At 39.4% G+C, this 10,176-nt stretch overlaps 2 protein-coding genes across 4 annotated transcripts; one reads left to right on the top strand and one right to left on the bottom strand.

Moving 5' to 3' along the window:
- LOC137729959 (HXXXD-type acyl-transferase family protein) lies at nt 1-2,013 on the bottom strand. Its single transcript, XM_068469009.2, has 2 exons — nt 1,138-2,013; nt 1-856 (listed from the first exon to the last, which is right to left on the bottom strand). Exons 1-2 carry the CDS (start codon nt 1,944-1,946, stop codon nt 307-309), a joined length of 1,359 nt encoding a protein of 452 aa, XP_068325110.2. The 5' UTR covers nt 1,947-2,013; the 3' UTR covers nt 1-306.
- Nucleotides 2,014-3,009: 996 nt separating this feature from the next.
- On the top strand, nt 3,010-9,377 carry LOC137728539 (uncharacterized protein At4g18490). Of its 3 annotated transcripts, none has more exons than XM_088677425.1 (16): nt 3,010-3,117; nt 4,062-4,157; nt 4,300-4,435; nt 4,747-4,935; nt 5,031-5,855; nt 6,245-6,430; nt 6,512-6,613; nt 6,804-6,935; nt 7,145-7,357; nt 7,454-7,625; nt 7,785-7,852; nt 8,020-8,059; nt 8,181-8,357; nt 8,616-8,726; nt 8,823-8,920; nt 9,010-9,377. In XM_088677425.1, the coding sequence occupies exons 2-15, from the start codon at nt 4,094-4,096 to the stop codon at nt 8,904-8,906; spliced, it is 2,499 nt and encodes an 832-aa protein (XP_088533551.1). In that variant the 5' UTR covers nt 3,010-3,117; nt 4,062-4,093; the 3' UTR covers nt 8,907-8,920; nt 9,010-9,377. The 3 variants fall into 3 exon arrangements, with proteins under 3 accessions (XP_088533551.1, XP_088533552.1, XP_088533550.1); XM_088677426.1 differs by having other exon boundaries at nt 3,013-3,117; nt 4,045-4,157; XM_088677424.1 differs by having other exon boundaries at nt 3,018-3,117; nt 8,616-8,728; nt 8,825-8,930; nt 9,010-9,138.
- The last annotated feature ends 799 nt before the right edge of the window (nt 9,378-10,176 follow it).

Genomic DNA, 10,176 nt, shown 5'->3' with positions numbered 1-10,176 from the left:
TTGATCCATAATTATTACATTGATGATGAATTATTATAACAAAAAATAATGCACATATCACAGTGAAAGTATTCTTGCATAACATCAAGGCAACCCAATCTCGGCCTCCGGGTATGCTGTCCCGAAATGGTGTCTCCTTCATTTCTCCTTCTTTATTTATTTGGCACGTGTACTACCACTTAACTCTAACCTAACTCTGTTAATTTTTAATTTTTCAATTAGTTTATAAAAAATTAACAGTGTTAATATTAGTGTTAAATTAATAGACGAATGTCAAAAAATTAAGAACGAGACACAAATGAGACATCAAATTCGGGACAGCGGATCGCCCTCTAGGCAGCCAAACTTCTCCATCTCCTCTCTAAAAGCCGGCACAGCACTCTCCCTCATGGTCACCAAAACCTTGAACCCATCCTTCTTCCCCACACCCGCCGAGGACGACGACGGAGGCAAGAAAAAACAAGGCTCAACGCTCCCTAGCAAGTTCCTTGAAAGTGGCAACACAGTCACAGGACCTCCCCACCCAAAATCCACGCTTGAGTGGCGCAAGTGCCTCCAGTCAGTGAACCCGCTAACTTCTTTCCCCGCCGTGATCCCGTCCTTGTAATGCAGCTCCTGGAAGTCGATGAACGAGCGGACGTACTCGTCCGTGGCGTTGCTCTTGCTCTTCTTGATCAGATCCGCCACGGACGAAAGCGGCTTCGAGGTTAGTTCTTTGGCGGTGAGGTTCACGTACATTGGTACGCAGCCGTTGCCCCAATAGCTGGCTGGTAATGCAGGGGTTACTAGTCTTCGTACGTTGATTGAGTATGCAAATGTTACCTTCTCGTCACTTGGAAGCCCTATGGCTTTAATCCTGTTTCATGCCATCCATCACCCAAAATATTAATTTTAGTCACAACTTTGAGATTGTGGCAATTCTGACTCGGAATTTCAAAGCATCTTAAAACTGAACCGCACAATACCAAATTAAGACGTTTTGAAGTTCCGACTTTAAAGTGCCACAATCTGAAATTAAGACGCTTTGAAGGTCAAAGTTCAAATTTATGAGAAATTTCCCGATGTACCAGGTTATGTTACTGGAATACTGAAAAACTTCTTAATTTGGTATGACGGAATAAAGCAACTTTAACTTACTTGGCACGCCATATAAAAGCACCGAGAGCTTCGAAAGTGGTGAAGTTCAACCCACTCTGCTCCAACAGCTCCCCCTTGAATTTCTCCACCCACTCGTCTCTCACATGAAAGCACTCCCTAACAGCCGGCCCCACCGCCTCCGCCTGTCCGTATGGCGGGAACCCCTTGTCCAAACTCAGGCACTCGTGCAGCACCGGTGCGCCGATTCGGGACGGGTCTCTGGGTCCCAGCAACCCCGCCCGGTCCCACACCGGCTCAACCGACGCCCGAGTCGCCCCGCGGGCGAACTCGGCCGCGGCATTGAAGAACTGTGTGGCGCCCATTCCGTCGCACAGCGAGTGGTGTATGGCGGCTCCGAGAGCGAACCCGCCGCAGTTAAACACCGTGAGTTGCAGCATACACGGGGTGGACATTGCCTCTTCCGGGTTGGGGTCGGGCGCCAAGTGTTCGACGAAATCCGCAGCTGGGTCATCGAGGTATCCGACCGAATCGAGAGTGGAGTCGGCGGAGGCGATTATGAGGGGGACGCCTTGGCCGTTAGAGCAAAAGAGCTCGAAGCGGCGGTCGGGGCGGGGGCGAATAGTGGCGGCGAGAGGGTAGTAGTGGACCAGAGCGGCGGAGATGGCATCGGAGATGACGTGGGAGGGGTTGGAGGGGGAGGAGTTGGTGTTGTGGTAGGCGCGGACGTAGCGGAAGGTGACGCGGAGGTTGGGGTCGTTGTCGAGGTGGGTTAGTTGGAGGAAGTGATCGTCGGTAAATGGTGGCGGAGATGGAACGATGACATTGGTTTCGATGATTTTGATTTGCATTTTTGGTTGCTTCAACTTGGTAGGTGGAGGTTTGGGTTCTTGTTCAACATATTATGGTGTGGGGATTTATATAGAATAGTTATTACTCTCATATCACTAATTAATCTACATTTCTTAATTCCAACAATACAAAAAAGAAAATGTATTATTTGGAACTGGAATTCTTTTCATTTTTGCGTAGCGATGTTTGAAAACGATGAACTAAATACAAAACTTCACGTGCATTTAAAATATTTTTGATACTTACACGTATTTTATTATAATTAATATTTCTACGATTAAATGATAATTGTTTTAAATTCACATATTCACGTACATATGATAATTATAATAAATACCTACAAATATTGTAGTCAGTTGCATATTATTTTTCTAAGAATTCATCATGACTATATATAAAAGTGGTCTACCAAAAAAATAAGGCCATGTGGTTGGTCGAGATGATGGTGTTTGAAGGAGCGACGTGGAGCATGCCGCAGCGTCAACTTTATTTGAGAGGCATTGTTGCATGCCATTTCTGCCGAGTGTGACACTTTCAAGTTTCTACCACCCTAATTTTCTAAAAAAAAATAAAAATAAAATTCCAACCACTCATTACTGTGGGCCTTTTGATTGGGCCGCAATCCATGTGGCAAATTTAGCGGGGCCAAACCAGTGTTGGATCTTTACACTCGACGCCTAATCGATTTGTATATGCCCGCCTAATCAGCGGGTTAAAGAGTAAAGTTGAACCACATTATTATGACAAGTCTATTATAAGACTTAGTCCATTCCCTCATCACTTAATATCAAGGTTCTTAAAGATGATAGGCGCTAGTCGAGCGACGTATTGGAGCCTAGCGCCTAGGTGGGTCTGGACGGGTTAGGCGGTCTAGGCAGACACCTCAACTGGTCTAGATATCATTTTTTAATTTTTAAATGTATAAACATTAATTAAGACGATGATTAGCCACCTAGCGTCTACACAGTGCTAAGTGGGATTTTTAGTACGTTAAGCAAAAAAACACAAAAAAGCGCGCTAATACGTGACAGGTATCCTCCCCGCCTCTTCAAACTTGGAGAAGTATAAATATTCGCACATTTGGTTGGTCGGATCATTTTGCCAAGCAGCTCTCTCTCACAACTCGCACCTCCACAGTTTCTCTCTCATCTTCTTTCGACTCTGAAATCGGTGAGTTTCTCAATCCCTAATCGTTTCGTTTTACATGGCTTTTCGGATTCGCGAGCGGTGCAATGTTTTCTGGACCGAGTAAAGCCGCTTGAATTTTGAACTCTGGCCCTTCGTTTCGTGAATTTCTTGATCGATTCCGTGTATTTTCCAGGAAATTTTGCTTATTTTCTTGGAAAATTGCATGCAAGTAGAACGTAATCGATTTCTTTGTTTGCTGAGCCTAATGTTGAGCTTCTGGTAGCTTGTAGAATCGCTTGAATTTTGAACTTCATTATGTTCGTTTCGTGCATTTATTGATCGATTCCGTGTATTTTCCAGGAATTTTTGCTTATTTCTCGGAAAATTGCATGCAAGTAGAATGTAATCGATTTCTTCTTTGAGCCTAATGTTGAGTTTTTGGTAGATCGTAGAATTGCTCGAATTTGAATTCCATATATTCATCTTGTAGATTACTGTTCGATTTGTAGAGTTTTCAAATCTCTCTCTCTGCGGAGTCATGTTTGATATCAAGATTACTCCGTTAATCTCTAATTTCATGTGTTTCTAATGTGCTATTGTTCCTACTGCTAACCTTTTTTTATTCAAATTTAGGCGCGAGTTATGTTTTAGCTAGTTCCTTTGGTTATCGTTTCGATTTTAGTCCTTAATTATCAATTGATTAATTTTTTCTGGTTAATCACTGAATTTTCCTAATAAAGGCACAGCAGTTAACAGTTTATTTTACACTATGGATTTAATTCTGTGTGTATTATGTTTAGCTTTGCTCTGTGATATACCGATCATTACAACTTTTTGTAAAATGAAGTTTATAATTTTCTCAGTCCTCTTTAAATTTTTGTTGTAAGAATGTCAGTTTGGTAGGATGGAAAATACTTAATGTGGACAAGGACTGAAATCCTTTTTCTGTTTTGGAATACGCGGTGACAGTTACTGAATGTTTGCAGAGGTTTACAATAAAGTCTGCAAGTCTGAGACTATGGCAGAATCAGAGAAGGCAAAAACTTCCTCGGTTAATCAAAAAGGAAAAAGTTCATTTCTAGGTATTCTCTTGGTTACCCTTAACCTTTATCTTTGCTGTGTAAGTCATCGTATACAAGAAGAATGTCCGAGTGAGAGTTAATAGGCTGAATTTTTCATTTGACATGAACAATGTAATCAGATCCTATGTTCCTCTTATAACAGATGAGGAAATCGGAGACGAATTTCTCACCTCCTGGAAATCAATATCAGTAATGGAAGATGACGGAATGGATTTTGGCTTTGATACAGTTTCCAAAGGCTCCAAAGGCAAGAAGAAGGTGTTTGACTTTGAGAAGCTGTAAGTACTGCGAAGTGTTTTTCTTGCTAAACATTTAATAGGTTTCTTATATTTAGAGCTTAAAGGTTTGCAGGACAGTTATGTGACACTTTTGTGTGCTATCATGGGTAAATTATCTACCTTTATGAGTTTTGTTGATGTATCTGGTACTCAGGGTAGTATGTGGCAAATTGTTTCGAGAAGGAGCTAGAATTGGGATTCAAGTATTCTTATTCCAGTTATACAGATACAGCTCCAATAAATGTATGCTAGTGTGAGTCTAGAAATCCCAGACAACTCTTATAAAGTTCCTTTTCCTCCTTTTTGTTCAGGGATATGGATTTCAATCTGGATGGTGACTTTGGCAAGATATCGTCCTTCAAAATGGACATGCCAGACCTTGATTTCTCAAGCCCGCCCAGAAAAGCCGCAAAAACCAAGGAGAAATCTGAAGAAGAACCTTCCAAAGGAAACCGTCAAGGGAAACAAGACCCCTTTAAATTCTCTTTTGATTTCAATGAGTAAGCTCTGCAATCTGCATTTTCTTGTTGTTTTGTTATTTGAATTACATAAGGAATGTAAATGTACTTGAACCTGACACTTTCTTTTTTGGAAGTGGGTTGGGTGATTTCGATCTTGATTCAAGCTTAACGAAAAGTGAAAAAAGTTCAAATAAGAATCAAGATAGCAGAAAAAAGTTTCTTTCTGATAGAAGAGGACCTCAGGGCTCTAAAATCGATCTGGTTGAAGAGATTAGTACACTTGATGGTGGTTCTGAGAGAGTGGCCCCTTTAAAGGTTGATACTTCATTAGTTGTTTCGGGCAAGGTTAATTCTATCAGTGATGATTGCCCATCAAAACCTAGATCAGAAAATCTGAAACTTCCACATGGTCCAAGGTCTCCAGGAAAAGTAATGACTAATAGTGTTGAAGAATCAGATCAGCAAATTCATTTATCTGAGAAGGAGATGGCCACAGAACCATATGGTAAGCCAGCAACAGATGACCTGTCCGGTCAACTTGTAGGGGGAGTTGATTCAAATGGAGGTACCGTTTTTGAAGGAAAGAATGATGGTCGTCTTCAGATCACAGATTTGAATACCATTTCAAGTGGAAAAGAAGATGTTGATGAGAAAATGTCAGCAGGAGATGGTCCTAATAGTGAAGACTTGCCTTTGAAGGATTCATCTTCAGTAAACATCGCTAATACAGATAGCAATAACGGTGATGGGTGTAAGTCTGGCAGCGACATATCTACACAAAACGCTGAACCAAAGTTAGGCAGTGATATCTCGAATGAGAATGCTGAATCAGCTATAGATAACTTAGATCTCAAAGACAATTCCAATACATTCGTCTCAAGGAAGACACTACATAACATCAAATGTATCAAGGATGACCAAAATTCGACTTTAAAGCTTCCTTTGTCTGCAGAGAGCAGGTCAGAAAATCTTTGAGCATATTGATAGCTGCCACCTTTGTTTCATTCATTCCATCCTTCAAGTCACTGACTTATGTTTTGAACTATAAGAAGTAGAAATTGTCACGACTCAAAATGGTTTTGAATACAGAAACCAACAATAATCAGAAATCAAGTGCATCTATTACTGAAACTATGAGAAATGCATAGAACCATTTAATTTTTGAGTTAAGTACTTGCAAATGCTTATGATAATGTAATTGGAAAAAAAAAAATTGCTTATAACGAATAGACTCTAAGCTGTATGTATAACAGGTATGCTCTTGAACTGTGTAGATACCTCTGATACGAAGCAAACATTTGAGCTGTAGTATCAACTCGTCATTTACATTTTCCCTCTTTTGATGCAGTGAATCTGCAGTTGATAAAGCTACGCTGACAAATGAAAGCAAAAGTGGAGAATTCCACTCAAAGGTTTCTAAGAGATTGGAAGAAGCTGGATCTCAAATGTGTCAGCCATCATTAATAGGAGCAAAACCTCTCCCATCTGGAATCAAAAGGATTGATACCATGCGTCTACGTCCAGCAATTGAAGGGTGAGTGATACGGTGAACTTTCCCATAACAATTGAATAGTAGGCATTTAAGTTATGAACTGTTTTGGGTAATCTTCAACAGGGTGGCTACTAATGCTCATGATGCACAAATTGGAAGCAATTTGCCTGATACTCCTGTGTTAGTTGATAAAGAAATGAAAGCCAAACATGTAATATCTGGAAGGTAATGTTAAAATTTAAAAGTAATATAAGCTGATGACTCTAGGCACAATATTCCAGTAATCCTTTTGTTTTAAATAAATAGATACATAAAGTTTTTACACTGACATCGTATTACTATGAATCACTCAAAAAGAAAAAGGGTGACATCATTTTAGTTCATACAGTGTCCCTTCCTTTGTAATTATCAACAGGGAGGGCCTGAATTCTGATGCTGTACCAAACAGGGCCAAACTGGTTGTGAATCCACGACCATCTGACAAAGAAATAACAGAAAGGGAAACTGTCCTGGGAAGTGGACTGAGAAAAAGTCTTCATGATCTGAGGTAAAGCATTTATAAAAGACCTTGTTCCATCTTGTACTTTGCATATCTTATCATTGAGAATGTGGCTTTCGACTGATGTTCCCATCCAAAGATGTGACTGCTTATTTCTCAGGCACATGACAACTTACTTCGTACATTGTTCAGCAACATTATTATTGGTCCTCAAAACCTTGTAGTGAAATTTCTGATTGTCAATATGTGTATTCTAGGCATGTGGAGATTTCTAGCTGTCAAGCAAATCCTTCCAGCACAATCGAGAAGACTATTAAACCTAGTACTCAGACATGTTTAAATCCTAAATTCATGCTCTCAAGCCTGGACTCTATGAGGAACACAAAAATCATTACAGCTGAAGGGAGTAAACTTTTTCCTGATAAACCTGCCAAGAAAAAAACCAACCTTTCTACCTTGAACATTTCAAAGTATGGTGCGAGTGTAATTACTCCTATTCTTCAGTTATTTTCTGTGCAGAAATGTTTTAATTGTAATTTTGAATATTTTGATGTTTCTAAATGTAGGAATATTGGTGGCAGTAAAGTTTCATTGAATGCTACACCGCATAAAGAAGTGAAATCCCTGAGTAGTCCAGAGCAAAACATGGAAGTGCAACAGAATGTGGAATCAAAGACTGCCCAGATTGTTGAGAAACAAATGTCACCAAACCTTTCCTTGAAGCGAAAAACATTTGAGGTCATCCATTATAAACCCATTCCTTTAACTCCTGAAGTTCTCTTTGGAATGATATCGTGACTATAACATTCTTATTTGAAGCTCTGTTCTATTCTATCCAAAAGATTAGTGAAGATTTTATTGCACTTTTCCAATTTCTTACACGAAGCTATTTTGCAGGGATCAGATTCAGGTTTAGCATTCTTAAAGCCTCTAAAGCGCCTTTCTCAGTCGCCTAGAGAATCCAGGTCCTCTTTTACTAGTATATACGCATTTAACATATTATTCATCTTTTTCCAGCCTATCTAATTTTTCTTCGCAAATAGCTGCATAAAACACTTACTATTTACGTATTGTAAAATGGTTTACTGGTATCTGCTGACATATCACACTCTTTTTCCAAAAATACCTGCAGAAATTTCAGAGAACCTTCAAAAGAAGTTGTTGCAGAACAGGTTTCATCTCAACTGACTCTATAAAATCAATAAAGACTGTTAAGTGTATCTATAATGTAAAATAGGTGGAAACCTTTACCGGATAAACTATCTGCTCAAATATTCTGTACGTTTGATCTAGGTTCACATTCATGAGAGTCATTTGGAGAGCAAGACTAACAGCACCTTAGATGACCATCCGACCTCTGGACTTGGTAGTCCTTGCGCGATCAATGTGATGGAACTTGATATTCCTTCAGCAATGGAAAATGACGGAAATGTTGAAAAGGCTGAAGCGTATGCTAAGGAGCTTGAAGATGTGAGTAAATTATCACTTGTTTTACGGTGACATTCTGTGTGCATTATAATTAAAGAATTTAAACACCTAACCTATGAATTCAGTTAAATTATAGAGAGAATTAGGACTGCTAGGCGGTGTCATTGCGATTGATTATGCATCAGTCATTTATGCAGCGTATAATTATAAATTATATATCATGGGTTATAATGATCTCTCTCCTTTTCTCTCTCTCTCTCTCTCTCTCTCTCTCTCTCTCTCTCTCTCTCCCACTTGCAGATATGCAACATTCTGAGGAAGAAACACGAGGAAGCCAAGGAACTGCTAGTTAGAGCTGTTGTGAACAACAATAATCTACTGATGCTCAACCATCCCATCTACGAAGCAAAGATATCCTTCAGGCTGTTTTAGATGTTAATTTCCTCTTTTTCTGTCTTCCGTTTTGATCATCGAGATAAAGTTGCATTTTCCTTCATAATTACTTACATTCATAAAGTTCAGAAATTTGCTGCAAAACTGATGTCGAAGGAGCTTCAAACATGTTTGAGATCGCCGACAGTTGTTATTTGAAAGCATTCTTACAGGCAAGGACAGGTTGGCTTGCTATAAAAGCATTCATAATTGACTATGGCTATACTGATAGTGATGATTTACTATTTTGTTTGAATATCAGGAACGTGTTACGCTTTCTCTTTCCTGGTTTTGTTCGGACAATGAGAACCTGCTACTCGAAGGACCATCTGAAACTCAAATGCGATGCATCAGGCCTTGAGTTTGCAACTTCACAAGCTAGCATGAGCTATATCAATGTTCTGTCTCTTGTAGTTATACATAGGGAGTGAAAAAATAACGACGATTGTGATGTAAATGATTAGCCAAAAACCTCGTTTGTAATCTAGTTTGGCATCGCTCTTTCGTATTGTCCTTCCTAAATACAGTTACTCTGTTCTTATTAGGACACAATCAGGTGCTCTGGTTAGATTCTTCCATGCTACTTGTGAATTACCATTGGCATCTGAATGATATACACATGAAAGATCACTTTGTTTTGTATGCTTCGTGCCCCTCTGGGTTCCAAGTACAAAACCCAGAACACTTGGAGATGCATGTAATTTGCATCCCCATTCTTAATGTAAACGCAGTTCTTTCTAGTCTAATTAACTTGGCTATTCGAAGGGCTGAGGAGTTCATCCTCGAAATACTCCGTGACTGGTTTAAGGAACTTAATGCTTATGATTGGAATCAGTATATAACTGCATGGCAAAATAAATAAATTAAAACTAATATCGTTTAGACAATCAACTGTAGGAAATAGGTGGAGATCAACGCATGATTATGTAAATTGGCTACGCAACGGGAGGAATTCCTTCAACATAAGGTAACCGAAGACTTTGAGGATTTTGGGTGGCATCAATTGGTAATACTACCTCAATTGGTAATACTACCTATGGACCTTAGTCTATTCCTTCGTTCATGGAAAGTTACTAGGAGAATGTGGACATGGGAAAATCCAGGTGGCTTCACTTGTCTTAATTTTTAACCGACCTTCGTTCATGGAAAGTTACTAGGAGAATATGGACATGGAAAAATCCGGGCGGCTTCACTTGTCTTAATTTTTAACCGACTAAGGCCGGCCAAATCAGTTAACCTATTCCTCTTTTATTTCAAAAGGTGCCTTAGAACCTTTATCAATGTTATCATTAGTAAAATGCTTAGTAGACCATATTTTTAAATCATATTTTATAAATCATATGATGTGCTGGTTGATGGTTGATGGTTAGATTCTATTTTCAATGACTTAAAGGAGGAATCGAATCATGCAGTCAAATTTTTAGCCCAC

This window comes from Pyrus communis, chromosome 10, assembly GCF_041283825.1.
Source record: "Pyrus communis isolate YQ-2024b chromosome 10, ASM4128382v1, whole genome shotgun sequence".
Classification (NCBI taxonomy): Eukaryota; Viridiplantae; Streptophyta; class Magnoliopsida; order Rosales; family Rosaceae; genus Pyrus; species Pyrus communis.
This window is presented reverse-complemented; position numbering and strand designations above follow the sequence as displayed.

What these genes read in the sequence shown, in the direction of transcription:
- LOC137729959 (XM_068469009.2), bottom strand. Translation starts at nt 1,946, where the DNA reads ATGCAAATCAAAATCATCGAAACCAATGTCATCGTTCCATCTCCGCCA. An exon ending in GCTTTTATATGGCGTGCCAA is followed by an intron (nt 857 to 1,137) that starts GTAAGTTAAAGT and finishes GGCATGAAACAG; the next exon opens with GATTAAAGCCATAGGGCTTC.
- LOC137728539 (XM_088677426.1), top strand. Translation starts at nt 4,052, where the DNA reads ATGTTTGCAGAGGTTTACAATAAAGTCTGCAAGTCTGAGACTATGGCA. An exon ending in AAACATGTAATATCTGGAAG is followed by an intron (nt 6,614 to 6,803) that starts GTAATGTTAAAA and finishes AATTATCAACAG; the next exon opens with GGAGGGCCTGAATTCTGATG. An exon ending in ATGCTAAGGAGCTTGAAGAT is followed by an intron (nt 8,358 to 8,615) that starts GTGAGTAAATTA and finishes TCCCACTTGCAG; the next exon opens with ATATGCAACATTCTGAGGAA.